This window comes from Syngnathus acus, chromosome 2, assembly GCF_901709675.1.
Source record: "Syngnathus acus chromosome 2, fSynAcu1.2, whole genome shotgun sequence".
Taxonomy (NCBI): Eukaryota; Metazoa; Chordata; class Actinopteri; order Syngnathiformes; family Syngnathidae; genus Syngnathus; species Syngnathus acus.
This window is the reverse complement of record NC_051088.1, coordinates 23,160,344-23,186,955: the sequence shown is the minus strand read 5'-3', so window position 1 is coordinate 23,186,955 and position 26,612 is coordinate 23,160,344. Positions and strand designations below refer to the sequence as shown.

At 41.8% G+C, this 26,612-nt stretch overlaps 2 protein-coding genes across 5 annotated transcripts; one reads left to right on the top strand and one right to left on the bottom strand.

Moving 5' to 3' along the window:
- Positions 1-1,208: 1,208 nt before the first annotated feature.
- LOC119130934 (protein FAM184A-like) lies at positions 1,209-21,677 on the top strand. Of its 4 annotated transcripts, XM_037264939.1 has the most exons (24): positions 1,209-1,735; positions 4,248-4,325; positions 4,477-4,611; positions 5,560-5,658; positions 6,571-6,777; positions 7,456-7,629; positions 7,691-7,852; positions 8,039-8,174; positions 8,988-9,169; positions 9,233-9,418; positions 10,995-11,117; positions 11,660-11,821; positions 12,009-12,130; positions 12,311-12,461; positions 13,560-13,674; positions 14,433-14,530; positions 15,462-15,615; positions 15,704-15,831; positions 15,911-16,095; positions 16,508-16,654; positions 16,725-16,842; positions 16,926-17,030; positions 17,983-18,108; positions 19,419-21,677. In XM_037264939.1, exons 1-24 carry the CDS (start codon positions 1,535-1,537, stop codon positions 19,425-19,427), a joined length of 3,303 nt encoding a protein of 1,100 aa, XP_037120834.1. In that variant the 5' UTR covers positions 1,209-1,534; the 3' UTR covers positions 19,428-21,677. The 4 variants fall into 4 exon arrangements, with proteins under 4 accessions (XP_037120834.1, XP_037120825.1, XP_037120842.1 ...); XM_037264930.1 differs by having other exon boundaries at positions 17,983-21,677; XM_037264956.1 differs by lacking the exon at positions 17,983-18,108 and having other exon boundaries at positions 1,210-1,735.
- Positions 21,678-21,953: 276 nt separating this feature from the next.
- Positions 21,954-26,144, bottom strand: pln (phospholamban). Its single transcript, XM_037265016.1, has 2 exons — positions 26,068-26,144; positions 21,954-23,255 (listed from the first exon to the last, which is right to left on the bottom strand). The coding sequence occupies exon 2, from the start codon at positions 23,154-23,156 to the stop codon at positions 22,992-22,994; it is 165 nt and encodes a 54-aa protein (XP_037120911.1). The 5' UTR covers positions 23,157-23,255; positions 26,068-26,144; the 3' UTR covers positions 21,954-22,991.
- Positions 26,145-26,612: the final 468 nt, after the last annotated feature.

The window sequence follows — 26,612 nt, the reverse complement described above, 5'->3', positions numbered from 1 at the left end:
TGACTCGGCTGAAAACTTCTTTTTTTTCGGAAAGCTATGCAGGGCAAACAGTATCTTACGAATATTAAAATTTTGCGTGAGTTGATTGTGGTGTAAAATATACAATATGAGTTTTTGCACTTTAATGTTTGTTTCTTGTACAATAGTTTTGGATAGTGGCTATTTCATACGTGCATTGGAAAACATTATCATTATTATTGTGAGATAAATTAAGAGCATGTATGTTGTCCATATTTAAAATAACTTTCCTTTTGTGAGAAAATAGGGCCCTCTGCTGGTCGTTAATTTTTAATCGTCCTCTCCCATAAATCAGTCATACACAGAACATGCTTGCGTGAGAATCATCTGCAGCGTTAAATCCTTCATTTAAATACTGCTTTCTTTATCTTGCGAGTTGCTTTTTCCTTCTTCTGTGTCACTTTTTGGCGGTGCGGTTGTGCTGCTGTTTTTCCTCCCTGCCTGAGGGTGGTGCTGCCGTCTGTTTTGTGTTTTCCAGGTGTGGACTGCTGATTGGTGAGGAGAGGTAAAATGGCGGCGCTAGTCTTTTAAATTGTTATTCCTTTGGGCTTACTCTCAACTAACTGCAACATGCCCTGGCTCAGGTTGCTGCAGGTGTGGGCAGCCATTTTGTTTTTCTTAGGTGTATATTTGTAGAGTCCGAAAGGCTTCTGTTTTGATTATGTTTGGTTTAACAATGTCCCCCGTGAGCCAATGGCTCAAATTTTAGTCTTGGAGGGGAGCCTCTTTCACCCCTTCCAAATGTTAGACCTTATTTATTGTTTAAACTATTTTTTTACTAGCTTGAGGCTTACTTAAAAAAACAAAACAAATAAAAAACAATGGTAGTCAGTGGACCATGCCTCTCACCCAGCAGGCATGCAGTTGGGGGCGTGTTCTTTGTTTCTCAATATTGTCATTGTGCCTTGATTCACTTCTTGGCAGTGGTTGAGGACCGCTGCTTTAAATTTCTTGTTGCATTTCAAGCTTTTAGCCACTAGATGTCAGTGTAAGACAATCGTCAACATCGGCTTAAATGCTCGCCTGTTTATGACGTCAGTAAATTACTAAATGTTTACCGTATAAAGCATTTTAATTTTTAAATTGTATTTGTTACTACATACGATTAGTAAGCAGTTATGTATTATCCATATTCTATGTGTCTTAGATGATAAGAGTTGACAAGATTTTCTTCTGTACTTTCCCATAGACATTGAAGGCATCACTGGATGATGGACTTGGACGCCGCCGGCCGGGCTGTCCTGCGTCAACATGTCGGCCGTCATCTGCCTCACATGAACACTTGGCACCGAGAGCCGCATTGGAGGGAAAAAAAAAGGAGCGTGCATGCGCGCCATCGGATAAGCAACATCTGGCGTGCGCCCGCTTCTCGCTGTCTCCAGCAGCTGGTGCGTAGTACGATGGGACGCCCCCCGCTTGGCGTCTTCCGCCTCGCGATGGCAGAATTGCGCGCGTAAATCCAATTTCCCCCTTTTCGGATCGAACGTATTGCTTGTATTTATATTCCGGAGAAAAAATGGCGACTGGAGCAGGTTGGCAACCCGTGTACGCAAACTCGACGAGCGGCTCCACCACCACCACCAGCAGCAGTAGCGGTGGGGGAGCCAAATACGTCCCGTCGTCCACATCCAGCATGTTCTACGACGCGAGTTTAACACTGGAATACACGCAAGACCTCCATTTGAAAATGAGCAAGAAGATTGCGCAGTTGACCAAGGTGAGAGATGTGCATTCGCTCGGTGTAGCGTAGAGTAGTGGAGTGATGCTCTTTTTTTTTTTTTTTTTTTTTTTTGGCGTGGGACGTTGCTTGTAAACAAGTCATGCCATCTCATTGAGTGACTGTGGCGCAGTGTGGCAGCTGTTCTGCTCAAGTTAGATGCAGCTAAAAAGAAAATAGTACAGGCGCTATGAAGGTGCTTGCATGATGCTAAACTGTCATCATTTCCTTCATTGGCAAATTCACGACCTAACCTGTGCACGTTTTCCACAAAGCAGCCATTGCAACCAGAAAGATGCAGGAGGGGATTACGTAATCTTGGGGGGGGGGGGGTCCGTCTTTGTACCTGAGAGCAGTTGAAGTGCCTGTGGTAGTAGATTTGAGGTGGCAGCTGTGAGTTGCTTTTACCCCGAGTGAAAACAAAGTCTGCAGTGCGAGCAAGCGCAAATCAGAGGATGCAATTTATTATTTTTTTTTTTTTTTACATAACGTGCAGACAAAAGGGGGGCAAGCTTAAAACGCTTTGGTTCTATCACCTGCTCCACAGTCCAAAGCTATTTAGGTCAGTTAATTGTGAATGTGGTAGATGTGACAGCCTCGCTGCCAAGTGCATGGCTGAGCGAAATCCATTTTTTGCTCGAGTTTGTTTTGGTTGTATTCAGAGCGAAATCCCTTTGTGCGATAATGACCCAGCAAGTAACTAAGACAATGACGAGGATTATTAATGTGTGGTGAAACTACAAGTTTTTGTTTTTGTTTTTTTGCATCCCCACTGTCCTCAAATGGGAGGTTATTTTTTTCTGCTATGTCGTCATTGTGCAGAGATTAGCCAAGCAGGGCTTTTCTTTATCTTGTTACACACTCTCACAAATAGTCCATCTCTCTTTTTGAAGCGAGTGCTTTGCTTTTTTTATACAAAGAGCACATTTTTAGTTGACGCACAGATGTGTTTAGTTGAACAAAAGACTTATTCTCCCTCTGCGCTAAAGCTTTTTTTATTATTATTAAATATATTCTGATTTTCTTAAACATAAAATGAGAATAAAAGCGAAACTGGATCCTTTTCCATGACGCACCGAGACTTTTTTTGCAATAATGTTTTCCACAAGAGGAATGTGGTTATGTTGGGGGAAAAAAAAATCTTGGAAAATTGTGGAAGGAACTTTAGTGAGGTCAGAAGTCAGTCTGGTTCTTGATCACCTTTTTAGTTCATTCCACAAATTTTGATGGGGTTGAGGTCAGGGTTCCTCCACAAAAACCCATCCAAGTGTGCCTCTAATGATTGTCAAAAATGTCTCAACAAGGTTGACGCTTAAAGATCATTTTACAGTGCTTTGACAATTCAAAATGAGCGGTGGTAAATTTCTGGTTAATTTCTAAGGCAATGTCAAGTGATTTATTAGAAAGTATTTCATGAAACAGTCCATTCTTTCATTTGAGATCAAAACATGCATGTTGAAACGTTGCCGCATTAACGCGTGAAGACGGCGAGGAACGCGAGAAGAAGAAAAGAGATGAAAGCAGCAGGCATCATTACAATAATCATGGATAATTAAAGGCGGGCGTGCTTCCATCAAAGGCTTGCACAGAACTCCAGGCTGAAAATGGATCTTTTTCCTCTGGCCTTATAGTTGGAACATGAAGCTTGGACCAAACAACATCCTGATAGCAATCGCAGAATATTTTGCTTTGACCTGCGAACGACAATAGAGAATAAATGTTTGACATGCATCCATTTTTCCCCCCACACATTGTTTAAATGTTGTTCAGTTGTTTTTTATTAAGAATAACAAATAAACCACAACTGTCAGTTGATAAACAGAACATTGGTAGAAAATAATGGTGTGCACTTTTATGCTACATAGAAATTTACCAGATTATTCAATTAATCAAATGAATAATTGATGCTAAAAATATTTGATAGTGACAGTCCTGAAATGAAAAAAATAATGAAATGGATAAATAAATAAATACATAAAAAATAAATAAATAAGCTTGAAGCTTCATATAAAGTGGTGGAAAAAAAATTGTTGGTAAGAACTATTTTAATTCTAACCTGGACTTTTAACTCCTCTTCACACAATTTGGATGAGCCAGCTCCAGCCGAGATTCAGCTGTCTGTGTTGAAAATTCACGGGGAGTGGTGAAGGCCTCAATTGTCTGAATCTTTTTTTTTATTCATTTGAATTTAAAAGCTCTATATCATTCACCTTCAGCGCTTATAACGGCAGCTTAAGCTTGTGGAAGTGAGCATGACTGAGGAAGTGTTTTGGTCTTCGCTCCAGCTTGCTTGATTGACGTTCTATGCCGGCGAGTACATATTCATAAACGTGTGCAGTATTTCTTTGGATGAGACGCTGGAAAAAGAGACTAAGCGAGAGTGTTGTCTCCAGTTTGTGTTTGCATTTCTCCTCTGTTCATAGTGCAAGTGCATTGTTGCAACTATCGATTTCAAATTGACGCCGCATGAAAGCCGCACAAGCGATCCTCACTCTGTCATCTTGTTGTCTAGGTTATCTACGCTCTCAACACCAAGAACGACGAGCACGAAGAGGAGATCGATTCATTGAAGGAAGCCCATGAGGATGAGGTAAGGACAAACAATGTCGAAATGATTGCTATGAAAAATGTCAGAGACAATAAAGCTATTGGGATGGATGGAGAAATCAGTTCTAATCCTTCTTCAACCCTTCCAGTTTTATTCTGTTGGAACGATAACTTGCATTTTTTTCTCTGCTTAGGTGCAACACATCGTGACAGAAACCCGAGACAAAATTATGCAGTACAAGAGCAAGATGGTGGACGAGGCCGACCTGCGGCGGCGGCTGGCCAGTCTGGAAGAATCTGTCGAGCTGCATGAACACATGAAGAGACAGGTCACGAGACTTCACTCAGTTATCTTAACATTGAGATTTTATATTTAGAATGTACCGTATTGGCCCGAATATAAGACGTCTTAGATTCTGGGTCTAGACATTATACCCATTCACAACGCTAGATGGCGCCAGATATCTTTGAAGCGAATGCTGAACTTAACTCCCCAGGCTAAAGCGAATCCCTGTCACGAAGAATAAAAATAGTGGTAGCATGAAGAAGAAAAATAAAAAATAGCAGTAAGAAAGAAAAGAGAAGATAATAAGAGAAGAGATAACAGAAAATGGAGACAGTTTTTGCATGATTTGAATGAGGCAAAATAACTTTAGCTTTTTCTCTCGAATATATTGTTATAATCATTTGTTTCAGATGTACTGTAATTATTTTCTGTCTAAAAATTCAATTTGGTGTTCAAAAAGTCTTTTTTCAAACTTGAGTCTTGAAAAAGAGGGGGTCGTCTTACAATCAGGGTCGTCTTATATTCGGGCCAATACGGTAATTATCAATTGCCCCTCAATTCCCCCTGCGTTTGATTATTTTAATTTAACCTAAAACTCAAATATGAAATGAAAGATAATGGAAAATAATGGCAAGCAACTATTTGATCATACTACCGTTGTTCAATTTGAATTTCATTCATTCACTGCCATTGACGGCTATAGACGTCAAAGATCTCTTTTAACAGAGTTAAGGAATGAAATAAGACCTGTAAAGTGGGAAAGAAATATTGCTTCAGATGAACTGTCGAAATAATGAAAAACAAAACCCATTAACGAGGAACTTAAAGTAGACACGCTTTATTTGCTGCATAAAGTGAATGAATTACTCTCGACCGTCCGCCGTTGTGAGAGCGGGCGCGATTGTTTTTTTTGTCGACATGTTCACTGCCGTTGACGCAAATGTTGTGCAACAGAAGGCTAACTCAGCGTGTGATGGTTGTACTCTTTCAGGCTTTGGCAGAGTTTGAAATGTACAGACAAAGAATGGAGGATTCGCAACTCTGCACCGAAGCCCAACACACACAGCGAGTGGTTTCCATGAGCAGAGAGGTTGACACACACACACACACACACACACACACACACACACACACACACACACACACACACACACACACACACTCAAAAGTGGAATGATGAAATAAATCAAACAGGGCTAAAATAGTTCTGATGAAGACCAACTAATATGAGTTGGCGTTTGGTGCATAAAATTGTTTTAACTTGAAATGTAATTTACTGACCGCTAATTTAGTTTAAAAAAACAAACACGTAATTCTAACACATGTAGTAATTTGTTGACACAAAACATTTCTGTAAATAAAAAAAAATATTATATAGATGACAAAATTGAAGTTAGCATGTCGGCTTGGCTAAGCTGTCAGCATTTCAATTTTTCCGATTTGTATTTCGCTGTGGCTTTAAAGTGCGTCCACCTATTCGGGCTTATTGTATTGTATTGTTTTCTTTCTTTGTTGACATCTGTATTGATCTGGCACGATTCCAACATTTTTTGTCTACCACTACAGCGTGCGGTTAGCTAGCTAGCTAGCTAACTAGCTTGTCATTGCTAAAGCCAACGCAAATCAAAATAAAACAGCAACAAAAAAAAGACACAATTTCATACACATCCTCCATATTATCGTTTTTTTGGGATTATCAAAAAGCAGCAAGCAGTCCCTCGTTTCCTTCTTTGGATCAAGGAGCGGACTTACACCCATGGCATGACATTTTACATTCCATTTTTTTTATAAGCCTCATGCTTGTGTGACTTGTCTATGTATCAACTTTCTTGTATCGGGCGGACCAGAGAAGCTGCAAGCATTCGCTTATGTCGGCTTATGTCAAGCTATTGCGGTGAAATATTTTGCACGTTTGGAGTGAACTACGGTGGGAGTCGGGCTCGCTCGGCGCAGTTCGCACGCCTCCAAATAGAGAATAGAACATTTCCCGTGATCTCACTAGGTGGAGGAGATGCGGCGGGATTTTGAGGAGAAGCTGCGGGCGTTCAGCCAAGCTCAGGCCCAGTTTGAGGCGGATAAGCGGCGAGCGCTGGACGAGCTGAGGTCCAACCACCGCCAGGAGGTGGAGGAACTCCTAAACAGCCAGCAGAACCAGAGCGCCACCTCCACTGAAGACCAGGAGAAATTGGCTGAGCTCCATAGACAAGAGGTGGGGACAGAAAGGAAGAGAGAAGAGCTCACTAACTTTCCCGTTTGGAGATAGTTTATGCAGCAAGTTACTTAACTGGGTAATTGCTGTGTCGGTGGTTTCATTGATTAATTCAACAAGGATAGGGTTTTGTTGTTGTTGCATGTCATCCCACTCACATTTTTCTTTTCCAATCAACTTATATAAAAAGAATATTCAAAATGAAAAGTTGCCATTGTTGTCGAGCTGAAAAATGACTCAAATCAACATCACAGTGTAGTAGACACTGGCGGAGCTAGAGGAGGGGCCGCGGGGTCACTGGCCACCCCTGAAAAATGCTTTGGACGCCCAGCTGTCTTTAGGGGTGTCTTCCGATTTTTTTTGTTTTTTTTTTCCCTGGGGAATTCTTTTCCACATTTCCCCCTCGTCGCCTGTAGAGAGCGTACAATAAATATTTATCAGTTTTTTCGAAAGAACTAACATTTTTGTTTTGTGAACACCCTGATATATCTTTGACACCCCATGGCCCCCCCAAGAAAAAAAAGAAAAAAACTACCTCTGCCACTGGTGGTAGACTCCTATTTTGAAATTGCAAAGGCTAAATTTTGAAAAAGGAAAAAATGCTTTTAGGCTTTACACACGCACGCGCGCACGCATGCACATAAAAAAAAAAATTTTTTTATATGTGATTACTAACAGGTGGAGTCATTGATGGAAAGGGTGGAAGAGCTAACCAAGAACAAAGTCCGAGTGGTTGAGGAATACGAGGCCAAACTGGCCAAGGCTCAGGAGTACTACGAGCGCGAGCTGGAGGCCATGACTCGAACGCACCAGCTCACCACCGAAAACCTGCTGGCCTGGAAAAGGACCGAGGTAGAACCCCACCAACCGCCTTCCAACAACATGCGTGCGACCACTGAATGCTCTTGTTCAGGTTGAGCTTAGGAAGGAGTTCCAGGCGCAGGAGGCGGCGTTGCAGAGATCGCTCTCAAAGCTGAGGAGCGAGCTTCAGCGAGCCCAGGAGGAGGCGCGCGAGAACCGGGACAAGACTAACAGACTGCAAACATCTCTGGTTAATGCTGAGGGAACCATCAAGGTAAAGGATGACTGGAAGATGAATATTTAAATGCAGTGGCGGGGAGTCATGAAAAAAAAACATCCACGTACAAAACAAGACGTTCCAGGTGTCTGCGTTTTGCTTGAGTCGTTATTTTTCCTGACGACTTTTCCCACGGGCATTTCTGGCTGAAGTGTTAAATGTTCCATCTGCTGTGTGCTGTAGAACCTTCACAAGCAGCTGGAAGAAGCCATCCAGGATGGGGAGATTTGGGTGATGCAGCTGAAAGACACCGAGTACGAATTGGATGGCTGCAGGGAACGAGTGCAGCAGCAGGCAACGGAAATCCTCCACAAAGCTAGTGAGACACCAGCCCGAAGCGCACACACACACATACATAGCAAATGCACTTTTCCAATGCTATGTCAACAAGAAGGGCTGAGAAATTAATTTATGGCTTATTTGTTTTTATTTTGCCCATAAGAACAAAACCTTTTTGCAAAGTAAAGCTGATATTGTTTACTGTAATCCAGAAATTAATTTGTGCTTGTCAAGAAAATAATGGGAAAGGGTCCTTGGAAAAAAAATAAAAATAAATCATGCAATACATCACGATTTTAATATTGTAGAAAAAATGAATTCTTATTTTTTTAATATGGTCTGGGGTTCGTATCGCTCCTTCCAGTGTTTGTATTTAATGTTCTTTTGTTGTTTGACTCTGTGGTTTGGGATATGATCTTGCAATGGCTTACATCATCAACAATGAAAATTAATCTGGCCGTGCCAAGCCTTAGCAGGACTTGACAGATCTTTTTAAGCTTTAGCCTTTCCAAAGGTTCTCGTCAGTCCATAAAATGATGTCCTAAAATTGTTTCTCAAGATATCAATAGATTCTGCCGATAATTCTTTCTGTCGGTTTTTGATGCTTGTAGAAACAAGATGGCGGCAAAACCCTACTTTTGTATTACACAATTGGCTAAATGAAGCTCGACCACTCACTTTGACGTAGTTACAAAGCAGTAAGATCTCATTTTATGTTTGAAATGCCAAAATAGCAATTTCGTGATTTTGTAGTGGTACCTAATTTTCAGATTTTTTTTATTTTTAACCGCCAGTCTTCTGAAAAGTCAACACAGTAGTAGCCGTGGATTTTGCTTGGCTTGATGTTTCCCAGGTCAGATCGGATCCCTCCAGGCCACCCAGATGGCCCACGAGGCATCCATCAGGAACCTGGACCAAGAGCAGAGTCGGCTAAAGGAGAAGATCGGCAGGCTGGAGCAGGAGAGGGAAGCCCTGCTTAACCAAAACCAATTGGCCAGCGAGCAGCACAAACAGCAAGTGCTCAAACTGGAGCAGGTACGTTTGCACGTCTCAAAAATTGTCCTCGCGAAAAGCTCAACAGCTCGCTCTTCTCCTCAGTCTCTACGTGAGGAACACCAGGGCTACGAGAAGGAACTCTCCAGACTGAGAGCTCACTACGAGGAGGAGTCGCGTCGCTACAAGGAGGCTCAGGTCAGGGCCTTGGAGGAGATGGAGGAGAAACACCGAGTCATGCGGGAGGAGGCGCAACAGGAGAAAGAGGAAGAGAAGAAACTTCTCATGAAGGTCTGATGCCGTTTGTTATTTTTGAAAAAATACAATATGGGTGATATTCCAAGGTGACTCGCCGCTTGCTCATGATCTCATCGCTGGCTGATGAAATCTGGCATGTACGGCGTAATTAAAACATGCGGCGGCGAGCTTTTCTATCTCTCTCAGCTGCGCAGGAGCATCAGCAATTAATGTTTGCCCTTCAGCAAATGCTTGTTTGAGATAAATGTATGGCTAAGAAACGCACGCCCCCCCCTTCTCCCCTCTCTTGTGACTGCACAATTTTAATTAGGCCAAACAACATCGCTCACCGTTTCGCGGGTTGTGTAACTTGCTGCCGTGTTTTGTTTTTTTTTGCTCGGCTGGGCAGTGACGCTGTCACGCTTGGACCTGCAGGAAATCAGCCCACCTCCACGACAGCAAAGCGATTGAATTCAGAAGGGGTTTATCTTTTGAGTATTACGCGGCCTTCGTCTCGCGACGTGCTCGCTTCGAAGGCTGATTGGAGCTGACTGCTAATTGACGGATTTTCACTGACATCAAATCCTGCCTCTGAGCATTGTGCAAGCGTGTGGGCGTCAGATTTTCTGAAAGGATCAGAGAGAGCGAGGGCGGGGGATGAATGGATACAATGGAGGTGAAAAATAATTCATACCGGCTGTGCCTCGATGGATGCCTGTTTGTCTTATGACGTCAATTTAAGAGACCGGCGATGGAGCCGACGCAGAAGTGGTCATTTTTAAAGCGCGGATTTAATCGGCCGAAAACTTTTAAGCCCCTGCGAGCGAGATATTAAAAAGTTTCCAAAGCAATCCTGCTAATTTCTCATGCTCTATTAATTCCAAATCCAGTTGGATGAGACTGCAGCAGAATTTCTTCAAGCCGCCTGCAGGTGGCAGGCAGCTTTATTGGCCGTGTCGAATCATTGACTGGTCCTTGAGGAGAAGCGCTTCTGTGCTCTGAATGTTGATGAGGCGCTCTCTGTCGGATTAGGCTAACACCACCTGTCATGCAGATTGTCAAAGCTTTCATCCTCCTAAAAGGAGGAAGGAGAAAGGATTTGTGATCGGCCGCCTGAAATATTTAATTGAAGGTATTTTGTGAGCCGATATGGAAAAGAACTGTCTTGCTTGGACATCATCAAGGAGGCTCGTGGCAGCTGAGCTGCTAAAAAAAGAAAATGGACCCCGCATTAAATGAAGAATATACAGAATACATATATAATTATATAGTTAATTGAAGATAAATTACACTGGTCAACGGCAAATTTGAATCAGAAATGGCTTTGTGTCCCGATGCATCTTTTTGATACTGATTTTAAAAGACATGTCAGGTTTTGGAGATTTTTATTTTTAAATTTGGACTGTGAAAGCATATTTAAAATAATTAATATAATAATACAAATAATTTTAATATAATATTTTACAAACATATTATAATTTATAAATATATATTATAATTTAATAAAACTTCCAATCCTCCCCTTATTCCTTGTGCCCAGAATCACCCCCCCCCTTTTTTTTTTTTTTTTGGAGCTGCTTCTTTGGAGTGTAAACACTTGCTCGCTTCTAACGCCCAATCTTCTCCCCAGAAAATGAGTCAGGAGTTTGAGATAAAACGCTTGTCTCTGGAGGAGCAGCGAGACCGGGTGCAGCAGCATCTGGACAACTTGAAAGAGGAGCTCTCTGCCAAGCTCAACATGGCCAATCAAGAAGTAAGAATCTGAAAACTTTCTTAACTGCACATTTTGGGAGTGATTTGTTGGTTGGATTCCTCCCGGGTTGGTTCAACAAGGACATAATCAGAAATGGGTTCAAAGAAAAGTTGTCAGTTTTGAATAACTTGACACAATGGAAAAAAAGTTGTGATCCTCTTTTCATAATTTTTCTCGTGCTTACACCGAGAAGAAAAAGAAATCATGGAAACAAAATACAACTGAAAAAATACACTTTGTATGTTTTTTCAGAAAATTGCCGTATAAATCTCCAAGACCTCAGTCAGTCACTCAAGATCTCAACAAAGTTATTATAGCGAACAAAAACTAACCAAAAAAATAAAATTGAAAACCCATTTTTATTCATGAAATACAATAAAAAAACTGTAATTATATCTTATGATTTCGCTTTTTATTTTTTTACGTTATCGTCTGCAGATATTGAAAAAACGTTTTGGGACCAAAATAAGGAGTAAAAAGTACAGATATTTGAAGATAACATTAAAAGTAGATCAATAAAACCATCATTTGTACCTTTGCAGGTGTCCCACCTCCAGGAGCTGGTGAGGGAGCGGGACCAAAATGTGAGCTCAGCACAGAACCAGATCACCTGCTTGAAGGAGACTCAGGAGAAGCTCAAGATCGAATTGGATGCCACCCGAGCCCGCGTCCGAGAGACCAGCAACCTGCTAACCGACCTGCAGGTGAGCGAGATGGAACTCAGAAGCCCAGCAATCTGACGTTTTTGAAAGCAGGAAATGAGAATCATTTGTGAGCTAATAATGGTGGAGGACCTAAATTAATCTACAAATGGCGGACAGGAATTGTGCACACTTTAGAATGACAATACGGCGCCATAACCGAAAAGGCTCATTTGCATAATGCTCGTAGGAGGAGATTGAAACCCAGAAGCAGCAGCATGAAGCGCGAGTGATGTCAATCCGAACCGAGGAGAAGCAGAAGATGGACAAGATGGCTGACAACTTGGAGCAAAAATGGAGAGAAGCGCTTCGGTAAAATCTTCACTGACATAAATGGCCGGATCAAAAATATTTTGAAAAGAAATTCCGTATTCCTGCCAAATTTTGGGCCCATTTAAATGAAACTGAATAACATTCGGTGAGCCGTGGCACAGGCGTCGGGAATCCCTGCATCCTTCTACTTATTAAAAAATCATGCGCCTCGCTCTTTAGCGAAGAAGTGCGGCTGCTGAGGGAGGAGCTGAACGAGGAATACGACGCCGACAAGCAGGCGGCGCTGACTCAGCTCTCCCAGCAGAAGGAGCTGGAAATGATGGCCGCCAGGGAGGGCTGGCAGCGGAAGGTGGAGGACCTGCTCGAACAGGTACAAAACAAAATGTCGCGGCTAGTTAGCATCAATGTTAGCCAATATGGATCCTCGTGGCCAGGCTGCAAGCCAGGTCACAATAAATGAAGCTCCTCTGCCAAAAGGCCTGGGAGCTTGTGAAATTATTCATTTAAAAAAAAAAAGACTCCCACTCCAACATTAAATATCAAGGTAAACAGTAAAACCTCCCTTGCTATTTAGATTTATTAATGTTCTTTGGCATCAGCAAGAGAGAAAACAGCATAATCCCCTGCCCCAAGCGACACCATATGCAGCATTTTAGCTGTAATCACAAGAAAAGAGCCTCATTTGTGATTATGTTCCGGAAGGAGAGCGCTTGAGCCGCTCTGAATGTCGAGCGTCACGCCTCCCGGCTAAGTCACAGCTCTGCTGAGTCACAAACCCAAGCGCCAAGAGAGACCCGTCCTGATCTGGCCTCAGATGCTAACACTTTGTGATGAGGTGGAGGCGCCGACTACTGATGGCAGATTGGGAAATCACAATGCGACATTCAATCAATCCATTTATTTCTGTAAAAAAAAATAGAAATATATATTTCTACCAAATTTTGTATGCACAATTTCTGGCATAGAGGAATTCTAAACATGACAATTCTGATGTCTGTCTGCAGAGCTGCTTCGTAAGTCGCTGACCTACTTGGCCCCAATGCAGTAAAAATATATATAAATCCTATGTTCACTTGGAACCTCATCAAAATTTAATATAACTCCGACTCGCAGAAGTCTGAGTGTATCAATGAACACACACGGGCAAGACATTCCCCCATCTGTGGTTATCGCCACTGTCCGGCTAATCCCATCCCATCCAGTCCTGCTCCTCACCCTCGTCTTGTTAAAGCCATCTAACGCTACAGCTTCCCATTTCTGTCGCGCTGCACTAAATTCTGCAGAGGACTTAACTGCCGGAGGAATGGAGGCGAGGCGTGCCCTTCACTGGCCCTTAAGAGAGTAGCTCCTCAAAACAACACACTATGAATAATATGAAAAAAAAAACCCACATCAATATTTCTCCAATAATAAACATTGCCCCACACTCGCACATTTTGTAATCCTGGTGCGTTGTCCTCGCCTGCAGATCTCTCTGTTGAAGCAGTCCCTGGAGTTGCAGCTGTCTCAGTCACAGGCTGCCCTTCAGCAGCTGCAATCTCAGTTCAGCCAGGAGAGGGAGCTACTCGGCCAGCAACTCAAAGGTAACGCCTGAATGCGGTCTGCTGATCGAGTTGGAACGGACATTTTGACGTTCATTCTGGATGTCAAATAACCCTGAAAAAATGGGAGTGTTTTTTTGCCATTGGGTTCGAAAGTTATGATCGCGATGTCCTCCATTAATGGAAATGAGTCAGTGTGGCGCAGTACCACGTGTCACCAGCAGAGGGCGCGCTCTTGGATAATTGACGTTTAAGGGTTAGGAATGTGATAGAAAACATTTTGGTCAAGTCTTGTGGTAGAACTATCCGCACGTACATCCAGCGTCCACGTAGGTAACTATTTGATTTCACTTGTAAGACAGTGATCCCTCGCTACTTCGCGTTTCGTTTATCGCGGCTTCACTACATGGCGGATTTTTTTTCCAAATTAAAAAAACATTTAAAAGTCAAAATAAAACTTCTAAATTGAGGAAACATGTGTCTAACCTTTAGGACAATGTAGTATTGCTCCAAATGTTCGTTTACATTCCTTTAGAAGTCCGTTTTCGCGTGTTAGCACGATCGCGAATTAGCATCTTTCCGCTAACTCGTTAGCCTGCCCAGTACTTCTTGTTGGTGACCGTACTTCGCGGATTTCACTTATCGCGGGTGGTTTTTGGAACTAATCATCCGCGATAAACGAGGGATTGCTGTATACCGATAAAATATCACATGTAATATTATTCATATATTAGTATATAAGTGTAGTCGTGTAGTGAATGAACACGTGATTATTTACCACCATTTTATTTGTTTCACAGAGATGCAAAGAGAGCATCAGAGAAGGGAACATCGACTACAAGAGGCTCACTGCTGTGCACTGAGCACAATGGAGGAGGCTCGGCAGCACCAGATTCGAGTATAGTACACGCACACACACTATAAGAATTTGTTTTAACCCAAATGAAACATGCAAATACCGAAGCACAACATTATCCAAAGTCATTCCTTCTAGAAAGGAAATTATAGTGTCGAGCACTCGCTATGCCAAAGCTGAGTTGATAAATTGGATCTACGAGAATCAATTTCTTTGTGGGAAGCCAGAGAATAAATTCCGAGCCTGTGAGGCTGAGGAAATTGGCAATTCTGCAGCGATTGGACAGACTAAGTCAAGTGTTTTACTTCTTTAATTTTCCTCATTTCCTTGCTAAATGGATCTCCAAAATTGAAGGAGCCCGATGGCTCATTGTTGGGCTCACGCGTAATGCGCTTGGATAATACATTTCCGGCAGCAACTTTTAATGCACAATGAATACTTAATGAGATCTTGACTGCCCCGCTGAACAAAATGATTTGAGGGCACCCCTCTTCTTTGTTGTAATGTTATTTCACTTCCTGAGATCTATGGCTGTTATAAAAAATGGACATAGTTGTGTTTGTTACTTTGATTAAATTTTCTTACCCGTGTGTAGCGCCATTATTTTCCACTTTGCTGCCGTGAAAGGAATTTCTGTATTGTCAGACTGATGAAGGCTATTCTATTCTATTTTTATTATTTGATCTTTTTTGTATTTTTTCTTTTATATTTTCTTTTTTATTTTATCTTTTTTGTATTTCATTTTATGTATTTTTCCTTTTTCTTTTATATTATTTTTATTTTTTTATTTTATTATAATTATATGCTTATTATTTTTTTAATTTGATTTAATTTTAATTTAATTTTATTTTTATCCTATTCTAGATTCTAGAAGGTTTGTAATGTCATAGGGAAATTTTTTTTTTTTCTCCCCGTTCCTTTTCACCTTCACTCTTTATACCTTCTTTCTCCTCTCGCTCCGTGCTGCCGCTAGGCCCTGGAGGAACGTCTGAAGCAGGAGCAGAGAGAGGAGGTTCATGCTCTGAAGGAGGCCCATAGGAGGACCTTGGACATCCTCAGACAACAGTCAGAGCAGGAGTTGCAGACGCTGCGATTTGAACTGGAAGATGAGGGCAAAGCTAAGCTGGGTAAATGACGACATGCAAACATTATCCTTGTTATTTAGTTATTGTTTTAAAAGGTTATTTTCTTGATGACCACTTTCTTCGTTGGCAGCGTCACTCCGTGCTGAGCTCAACCACCTCCACGCCACGGCCATCGAGCATTTAAAGCAGATCCACCTGAAAGAAAATTCAAATGCCAAACGGGAGCTGGAGAAGGCCATGGAGAAGAGCCGCCAACAGGTCACTTGTTAATTGTCATCTTGAGGACGTTTGCAGAAAGTTAACCAGACTTTTCCCGTCCGCCTTCTGTGTGGCACAGGAGCAAGAACTGCTGGTTCGCGTCTCCGACTTGCAGGCGGAGGTGTGCTCCCGTAACAGCCGCATCACAGATCTGGACCACGAGATCCACTCTTTGAACGAGACCATTGACACCTTGACTCGAGAACTCGAATTGAAAGGCAAAGAGGTGCTACGGGTCCGCAGCGAAGCTAATCATCACATACGGTACTGCGTGCTAACTTTTCCGGAAGCCTTTGCAGGACAAAATCTGACATATGAATTTACCTGACTGAAAATATAGTAGAAATTATTTAATTATATTCTATTAAATGTTCAATTCGTCATTGAAATACTTTTTAAATAATGGTGGTTTTTTTGGGGTCGGCGTCTGAGTGCTGGAACAGATTAATGGAATTTCTATTCATTTGAATGGGGAAACTTGATTTGGGATGTGTGTTTGGAATTGTCAGCATAGTCACTGAACAACTTGAATTTGTATCTCAATCCACCGTTCTATTTGCCTTATAATGTGTTTTCTGTTTATCAATACTTGTACACAGAGTCTATTGATTGATTGATTGATTGAGCTGTAAGCTGTTTTTCAATGGCATTCAAATGTGTGTGTTTGGTTTGTCAGGGCTCATGAGCAAGACTTTGCCAAGAGGCAAGAGCGAGAGCTGGGAGAGCTCAGTGTGGTCCATCACAGAGAGACTCATATCATGTTGGCAGACTTCAACAAGGCTCAGGAAGTTCTCAAAGACAAGATCACTGCTTTGCAAATAATGTAAGAACCAGAAAGGAACGTATCTCTGAATTGCCCCCTTCCTCAATGCTTCTAATGTCTCCTTATCCAGTCTGGAGGGAACAGAAGACAAATTGAGGAACCGAGAGAGCAGACCCGAAGATCTGCATCTTATCGCGGAGCTCCGTGAGATGGTCTCCGAGAGAGAAGCTTTGGTCAAAAAGCTGGTGGTGAGTCAATTGAATTTGCGCTCCATGTTTTTGTCCAACAGACACTTTGCGCTAATGTGTTGTTGTTGTTGTTTTTTTAACAGGATGACAAAAAGTTTTACCAATTGGAGCTGGTCAACAGAGAGACAGGCTTCAGCAAAGTCTTCAACTCCAGTGCCAACGTTGGGGTCATCAACCCTCTTATCAAGGTCAGTGGCCGTGTCAGACATGGTCAGTCTGTGCCAGACGCACTAGTTTAGAGGCTTTGTGTGTTCTGCTGTGTATCTGCATGTTTGCACATCATGCATGTCATACAAATCATACACAACTAAATGTTTTGTTATTGTAAATGTCGTTGGACAGGGCGGTTATATTTGGCTCTGCAATAATTGGTCAGGGTTCCGCTAGCATCCTGCTGTTTGTGTAGGATGCGTATTTGACGTACTCTGTACAAATCTTTAACTATATATCACAAGTTATGATCCTAAAATAAATGAATATCGTTTCAAATTCATCTTACAACATTACATTTAAAAATTAATCTCACAGATTTTGGAAAAATGCTCCAGAAAAAAGACAAAGCTTGTCTCTCATCACTTTGACATTCATTTCCCTGACACTGGTTTCCATTTAGACGTGACTTTGGCGACACATTGTGGCCTCTTGGGGAATATGTCTGCGTTTCAATGAGACATTCATTCTAGAAACATTCCAAATGCATGTGCTGTCACATCTTTTGAACACCAGTTTTAAATGTAGTATAAAAAAAAACCTGAAATAAAAATTAAATTGAGAAATTCAATTGAAAAAAAATCATTTGAAATGTATTGTAAAGTTTATATTTAAATTCTAACGATCTCAATATTTAAAAACAAATAGTTATTTAAATGTTGTGAGATTGTAATTTTACAACCGTGGGTCTCGGGGAAGTTAAATAAGAAAATATCAAAATATTTGAGCTTTCACATTAAATACAACTGAACTGACCCTAGGCTTCTTTGATTGATTCTTTTGGTATACCACTAGGGGGAGTTTACCATTTGCACTTTATAGGCAGTGTCGAGAAAAGTCGCATGCTCTCGTGGAAAGGCACCTCCATACAAAATTGCTTTCTTGCAGTTTCCCCCCCACCCCGACACGCCTCTCTATGTTTGTGTGTAGTCGAAACCAGGCAGCCAATCAGATCAACGCTTGGCCAGCTTCCCGAGCCAGTCGGCTCTCCGATTCGTCAGCCCTCCCGCCGTGAGTCGTGCGAGCGAGGAAGCGGAGGGTCGGGAAGTGGAGGAGGTAGGACCGGGCCCATTTGCGCCTCCCCACTCCCCCCTCCAACGCTCCCTCCCCCGGCTTAAGAAAGCTCCGCCGCTCCTCCGTCCTCTCCCTCACATTCCTCAGCATCCGCCACCTTTTCCTCCTCATCCCCCGCCAAGTCACGCCCTTGCCCATCCTCCTCATCCTCAGGAGCCGCAGCATCAGGCAAGTTGTAGGAGGTGAGAACTCGTGTGACTTGCTGCCTCGGCTGCCTTGAGATGACCCGGGCGGCGGACGCCATTTGCCTGCCGCCACCTCCCGTTTTAGTTGTCCTTACAACCATCCTCACCCCCTAACCCTTAAAAGAGGCCCCGTCACCAATTTTGTATGCGGACAGCCAGATCACCTTCATTGAGAGGATCTCGAGTTGAAATGTGCCTGAGATAAGGAATCACAACTTTATCAGCCATTATACTTTATAATTCCATCTCTCCGCCAGATTACAGCCTCTGAGACATGCTTTTGAGACTTTTACTCGCTTAGAAAGGGAACCCAAATTCACAAATCACTCCCAGTGGGAATTCAAATTGAAAGCAAATGTGAGAGTCAAGATAACGGCTGTGAAATGTTTTTTTTTCTTCTTCTCTCAGAGTGGACCTATGAGCATCCATTATGGAAACTGTGAAGGACAGACAAAAATAATCAGGAGAAAAATCATCTAGATACAAACATTAGCATCGAGCAAATTGAATCCGCTGAACTAGACTATTTCGCACTAGTAGGTTATCCAGTTGTTCTCATAAGTTTACACCCCCCCCTGGCAAAAAGTTATTTGGAGTTTTAATGTGTTACAACTTCCGCCCGGGTTGGTCAATTTATGAGCACAACTACTTGTGTGAGTCTCTTTCTAAATGTTCTTTGGTGCTATGTTTTTATGGCATGTTGGTAAATCTGGAGGACATTGTGTGTTTGGGTAAATGAATGCAAAGGTGAGGCGCACGTACCAACTCGGTGCATGCTCGGCATGTGTGTTCCGACGATGCTAGCGACGTGCGCATGTTTGTTTGGGATTATTTTAGCCATGGGAAAATGAAGCTTCGAATTTGCTTCATGAAGCAGTTGTATTTTTTGACTCCTCTCGATGGCGCTCTCTGTTCAACGTTAAGCTGAACACGCATTGCGAACTTTCCATTTCTTGAAACCAACAGTGCCATCTAGAGGAGTCCGAAACTAAAACAATTTGAAGCTTCATTTTCCCGTCACGAGACTATCTATCAGAACGACACGGCCTCACCCCTCCCTCCCTCCCTCCCAGTCTTTTTAACGGATGTTTTTATTCCCTCCCGTAGCCTTCATGAGGCAAATGCAGCGGCGTCAGACCACAAAGCAATGGAGACAGGCAAAGATTACACTGCAAAAAAAGACGAGCTGTACGCTCACTACTTCTCTTTCTGATGTCCAAATGCAATTCCGTAAAACGGACACCATTAAATTCGATTTTGCCAGAGTAGCGGAATTGTTTCGTAACGGCCGTCTTTGTCATGGATGGGCTGGACGGGAATTTTTCCTCTTCATTCTGTTATTACCGACCGATTAAGATAATCCGTTGGACATGGGGAGTTGACAAGCGGGAATCTTTTAAATGCTGCTTTTGTCCTCTTGACAAATTTCTCACTGTGAGGCACCTCAGCAGTCCGGGGGAAGGGGAATCATCGACACCTTTTTTTGTTTCTTAGAATTCTAATATTTGTAATATAACAGAAAAACAGTTTTTCTATGGTCTGTCATAAGGCCAGAGACATCTGGAGGTTTTTTTTCACCATTATGTGGGATGTTGACCTTTTACGAAGCCTTCCGCGTTTTAATCGATCAGGTTCCACAGAGGGGCACGTTGAACTTGCTTGCTATGTGTCTCTGTCTGCACTCATGACGGTGAAGCATGCCAAAACAGAAACACACGTCTAATGCTGCTGTTGCTCACACAAAACGTCTCTCTTGGTGTTCAAAGCACTTGAAGGAAAAAAAAAAAAGTTGACTTGAAGGTTTGCACACTTCTCGTGAGCCCCCTCCCTCCCCCCCTTCAAGTGTGAACATCCACAATGTCCATACTGTCCCCTGCACAGTTTCCAACTGCATGATCATACTCTGTCCGGACGAATCGTTTTATTGTTAAAACGGGTAGAAAAGCGACTCACCTAGAGAAAGACGATGCTTAAATTGAAATTGACTCCACATCTTTCCAAGTACAAAAGAAGTGAGTGACCTAATTATTTTAGTGAACTTCCCTGATTGGCCCAATGGGCAAGGCCTCTCCCAATATCGCCAGATCAGATCACATTTTGTCAAATTTGTTTTACCTGCCTCAGCAACTATCACCTCATCTTCTGTTTTCTTTCATACTCAAACATTGAAACTGAAATTGAAACTTGAATCTGTCTTAAGTTTTATTCAGTATGTGGTTTGGTCATTTGCACCTTGAGGGACAGAAATGGACATTTGCTGTAGCCCAATTTCTTCCATCTGGCACTTTTTTGGGTGTTTCCCTATTCTGTAGCAAACAAACAACAAGGCTTAGAAGAATCTGGAAAAAAGAAAAAGGATCTCAGAATGTATCTGTCCGAATCCCAAGCGTGTGATCCAATTTATTCTTTTATGAAGGTTCAACGGAGAACGGAACAATGAAAACAAAAGATTGTATTGTTTCATACACCCCTATGCTGAACCATAGTTGGTTCGTTCCACTTTGCGCACTGTGACGACAACACTGAGCTGTGATGACTTTTTAAGATTTGGTTCCTGTCTTATTACTTCTTTGTATCGAATTGCACTTCTTTTTTTTTTAACTTCATTTTCCATTTGGATGGGTGGTTAATTGTTGGTTTTCTAAGCCTTTCTTTAGACCAAGAAGCACATCCCAATTTTTTTTTTTTTTTTACATACGTCATTCTCTGTTGTGCTTGAATAATTTCACGAGTTCACAAACGTCACAAACTTTGAGTACTCTGGCTTAAAAAAAAAAGTTAAGACCAAGTTTCACTCTTATACCTCAGATTTTGTCTCGTTTTCTCCCTTTTATTTCGTTCTGACATCCATCGTCTTCCATCTGAACGGACTGTAATTATTATCAAACAGTTCTTCCACCAAATATCGCAACGAGCAAAAACTGTAAAAAGAAACGTCTTTTACTTTCCATTTTAATAACAATATACAAAATATTTACCTGCATCTGATGCTGAGTCCCGTGAAAGTCTTCTCTCAAAACGTAATGATCGAACACTGCCACCTGTTGGTCGACTGTGAAACATAAACGGCAACTCCAACTACCTAATTGGAGTCTTTTATTTATGTGGTGTTATATAAAATGCAGTCCGAGGTTTGCTTCCATTCACTTTGTCAAAATGCAAAGAGGCGATTGTCGTCACTGTCTCGATCCAACCTGACTTTGGTGCTGACGCATCTGCTCAACATTTGCATTTTGAGTTGAAAAGTGGATCATCCTTGTGACTTATATCCTTTTGTTTGTCTTGACGTAAATGTACAATTATAACAATGTTTATATTTATATCATTTCTGTTGTATGTTATCAAACAGTAAAATTATGATTGTGACTTTTGGCTTTGGTGTCTTGATTTGCGTGCGAGAAAGAAAATTAAAATCCCAAACACAATTGTACTAATGCGGTTTATTTGGTAGGCTAGAAGTTAACAGTCAGAACATCCAGCCATGTACGTTTCTGGCCCGCTAAGTTATATTGGTACTTGAAAATTACTAGCCCAAAATACCTTCAGGCAAAGTCACACTGTAATGATGACACACTTTTAGTTTAATTTATAAGGCGGAAACACGGTCGGGGGATTGCGCAATTTATTGATATTAAGCATGTATTTTAAAAATGTCAAAAGGGTAGTAACTTGATCAACTGCTCAAAATAAGCTTCCAGTTCCTACCAAACCATTTTGGTGAACCATTTATAACGAGACAGGCTTATCCATATGTATAAAATTTTCACTCGTTTTCAAATCTCAACATTTTGTAATCGTTAAACCGGCATAAGAATAACAAACAATATGGGGACAGCCGACTGTGTAGCTCTTTGCAGAATTCATTGCTCTCTGCAATTTGTCTGCCGACACTTTTCACTAAAGCACCGCTCGCCACTGGGGCTTGGATATCACTTCTGATTGACTTCACTAGAAGAAAATGAAGCTTTGAGTTTGCTTCATGAAGCAGTTCTCATTTTTGACTCCTCGAGATGGCGCTCTCAGTTCAACATTGGACTGAATGCATGATGCACAATATCTTGGCATTTCATAAAACCTTTTATTGAACCCAACAGTGCCATCTAGAGGAGTCAAAATATAATTGCTTCATGAAGTAATTTGAAGCTTCATTTGCCCCTCACTGTTTTTGCTTTCAGAAATTCTGGGTCAAGTTGACATATCCTGTATTTTATTTTATTTTTATTTTTTTTCAAATCTTAGCTTTTCCTGCAACACAACGAAGCTTTGCACGCCATTTCAATTGTGTCAGGCAACTGCGGTCTTAATTAAACAGCAAATGATGTTCTCTGTGACGCCATTGTTACTTTTTATTTAAGAGTGTGCATCAAGTGACGATTTCATCTTTCCTTCTCAGGACGGGACTGTGACAAAAAACAACTGATAGAAGTCCAGAGTAGCTGTGAGTTTCACTTTTTTTTTTCTTTTTTTTTTTAAAGTTATCGTGACACATTGCACATATTGTAATTGTGCAAGCTTTCCAACTCTACACTGCTGATAGGTGGTGCATACTGTGGCTTACTCATTCTTCAACTGAAATACATTGTATACAACACACCAAGTCGGGCTTGGAGTAGCTGTAGGGAGACGTGCAGTCACACATGAAGTGGATGAGTGAAGTGTAAAGGTCGCCCGTTCCACACATCAGCTGCTCAGCAGGACGATGATGTAGATGAGAAGCAAGCAGATGAGGAGGAGGGTGAAGTTGATGAAGAGCTCCTGCAGGTTCCTCTTGGCCTGCGGAGTCACCTCGATTTGGGACGCGCGGCGCATGGCCGACTTGGTGATGTGCTGGACGCGCTCCATCATTGAAGTCTTGCGGTGATGCTGAGCCTGGATGAGGGAATCAGGACATGAAGGTGGTCGGAGGTCAGGTCTCGACTGGTTATGCGACAGGACGCTTTTAGACTGAAAGAAAACGGGAAGGAGTGGAATGTTACCCGCCTGCTGTGTGTGATCAAAGTTAGCATTTTCCGCTTCATAACGTCATGCTAGCTGAAACTCATCCGCACTCTCTCTCATGTGCTGTGTGTGATCAAAGTTAGCATTTTCCGCTTGATAGCGTCATTCTAGCTGAAACTCATCCGCACTCTCTCTCATGTGCTGTGTGTGATCAAAGTTAGCATTTTCCGCTTCATAGCGTCATGCTAGCTGAAACTCATCCGCACTCTCATGTGACCTCAGTTGTGGCTCACCCACATGCTGCGATGATAAGAGAACCGGCCGGAGGCGCCAGCCGAGGTCCGATGATGCGTCATTCCAGACAACACGGATATGATGACAACAATGTAAAGTCAAAGTGGCCTCGCCTTTTCCACGTTTCATAGTCCCGCTGCCCAGCTTGATGGGAGATGAATGCGAGCACATGGGGTGACATTTGAAATGTCTTTCATCGGAGGCTTTGAATCCTTTTTATGATCCCGTGCGGGACTTTGCCAATGTGACAAAGTGAGCGTGCTTTCGTATTAGCAGCAGCTGCTAAAACCGAGCATCTTGCACTTGGCTATTTTTACTAGCTAGTGAGTATTGAAAATATTTTTATGTACCATGACTTTATTTTTATTGTTCAGATTTGCCCCCCTCTCCACCTCCCTGAACTCTTGAGTCGCTGATTATAACTCGACATGTTAACGCCTCATCCAGCCTCAATCCTCACTAGATAACTCTTTAAGTGTGTTGGTGTGCTCACACCTCCAAACTCTGGCTTGGCTCATGCATTGCTGAAATCATTGGAAGGAACACAGCCAAAGTTCTTCCACAACATCCAAATACGATTTTATAGTTCTCGCTTGGGAATAGTCACGGCAGGAACAGAAATGGGCTGATGAGTAAGATTAAAGATAGTCAGCTGTTCCTCTGTGGAACAATGTGCAAGTAATCCTCAGTTTCACGCTGCTAATGAGTGAAAATAATTCAGTGTTGCCGGTAAATCCGAGGAGCTTTCGAGGCTTCTGCTAAATTTAGCTCCCGTCTAGACCAAATAGATTTGAAATCTTTATTTTTCAGCAAATTGTCTGTGGGTTGCCGCTTGCCCTGTGCGCTTTATTTGGCCTTGATGCTGCCTGAGTGTTGCAACCTTGAAGTTTTGAAGAAATCATTTTATTATCTGTGAAAAGATATGGTTTTAGTTAGGGCACAGGTGTCAAACCCAAGGCCCGGGGGCCAGATACGGTCCGCCACGTCATTTTATGTGGCCCGCGAAGACAAATTGTGCATCAAATTCGTGTGTCATTACTAGAATTGCAAATTGTCTTCACTTTTAATATCTTTTTTTTTTTAAATATTTGACTAGTTTTTACTCGTCAGATTTGAAAACGAGTTATTTGTCAGTTTGTTTTGTAGCTTTTACTGTATCTAATATGAGGTGTTCATACATTTATTTGGGTTGACAGTCAGAATGGCCCTCCGAAAGAAGCTATGACTACAATGCGACCCGTGAAAAAAAAGTTTGACACCCCTGAGTTAGGGGAACATTCTTATTTTGTCATATATTTTATTTTTATGCAGTTCCTGTAATTATAGTCGTTTTTGTTAAGACCCAGAGGTGAGTCTTGTTGAAGTGGCTCGTGACGTAATAAGAGGAGGATGACGTCATGAGAGGGGGACAGAAAAGAAAAAACTTCTGAGTGGATGTGCTCAATGGAAAAAAAAATGCTTCATGTAACCTCCAACTTTTTTTTTTTTTGAGTGTGCAACATGAGCTGTCATTTGTTTACAAACATCAAGTTGCCGGGGAAGCCGAACAGGCAGATTGCTGCGTCATGCATTTTTTGAAAAAAAAAAAAAAAATGCCTTCCATGCGTGTGTGTTTATTTTGCTTGAGGAAGAGGCGGCAGTTTGCAAGACTATGAACCCAAGCTGCTATTGTTAGCTGCTCTTCACCTGGCATCGCTCCAATGTGGCTGTGATGCGTCATGTGGCTGCTTGTGAAAGTACAAAAAAAGCCACACGCAATCGATTGTATCAACAAAATAATCAAAGAAGTTGGAAAAAGAACAGCCGCCATGTTGAAGCTGAGGTGGGCTTTGTTGTCTCTGGCTTTAAACAGCTGACGGGTTCCTGTTCTTTATCTTTCGACTCATTCATAGTTTCCGTCAAAGTGGCTTTCAGCTGCTATGGAAACTCGACTCGCATTGCAGAGAGGACTCCCAAGTGATGATGGAGAAGTTATGACACAAAACACGTTTCTTCCACTCTTGAATAATAGCAGCTCTTTGACAATGAAGAGCACTAAGCTTGTTTTGGAAGCGACAAATATTTTCTCCTCGCTGCAAAGTCTTTTGGTTGACAATGTCAGACACTTTAAAAGTTAAAAGTTTGCACTGCATCCTAGTTAGAGGTGTTTCCAATATTTTGGATACCTGCTGGAGGAGGTATTTTTAGAAAAAAACGTCTAGTATGATGCAATACAATTCACCACCGGTACAAACAGTTAATAAATATGGTGTTTCCAATATTTTGGATACCTGCTTTAGTTATTGGAGCAATTTTTTTTTTTGAAAAAAACTATGATGCAATACAATTCAACACCGGTACAAACAACAAATTAGTAAATATTCTGTGGAATTAATTCTTCTCTGACAGACAAAATTGATCATTAATAAATTCATAAAAGTGCAAAATTTGGGGTACACCATCTATTGTAGCTCGTCAGATTGAGTAGGTGTGCCTAATAAAGTGACTGATACATCGAGATGAAGTCAAGGATGTTGCTTCTTACCTTTCAGATGCGAGCAGGTCTGACTGGTGTTTGAGAGACCAAGATATGTCAGATATTCAAGGCTGTAAACAGAAGCAGGAGAGAGAGAGAGAGAGAGAGAGAGAGAGAGAGGGAGGGAGGGACGGAGAGAGAGAGAGATTACTCTTCAAACAGAAAAAAAAACTGACCAATCCACAACAAGAAAAAATATGTTGTCACTGTTAACTTTGTAAACTTTTCTTAAACTTACAAAAGGAATGTATGTGCGTGCGTGTTTGTTTAAACCTCTGGGTCACATCCTCCACAAAAAATAATTAATGAGTAAAAATAAGTTGGACCATTCAACAAAATGTTTTAGGTTATGCTAATGTTCAAAATTGCCTTTCATGTATTTTCAACAAAGAAATAAAAGCTTCCAGAATGACCTGTCCCTTTGCTTTGTCCCATGTCTTAAGACATATGTTAAAAATAACTCAGCAAATTGCTTTGGAGTAAACAACTTTATAGCTTTGTTGCACTAACAAACAATGTTGCCATAAATATCCCAATTTAAATTATTATAGATG

Bases quoted from the DNA above. Each gene is read 5' to 3' on its own strand.
- LOC119130934 (XM_037264930.1), top strand. From the start codon at position 1,535: ATGGCGACTGGAGCAGGTTGGCAACCCGTGTACGCAAACTCGACGAGC. The intron at 9,419-10,994 runs GTCTGATGCCGT...TCTTCTCCCCAG, and splicing joins AGAAGAAACTTCTCATGAAG to AAAATGAGTCAGGAGTTTGA. The intron at 12,131-12,310 runs GTAAAATCTTCA...CTCGCTCTTTAG, and splicing joins AAATGGAGAGAAGCGCTTCG to CGAAGAAGTGCGGCTGCTGA.
- pln (XM_037265016.1), bottom strand. From the start codon at position 23,156: ATGATGGAGCGCGTCCAGCACATCACCAAGTCGGCCATGCGCCGCGCG.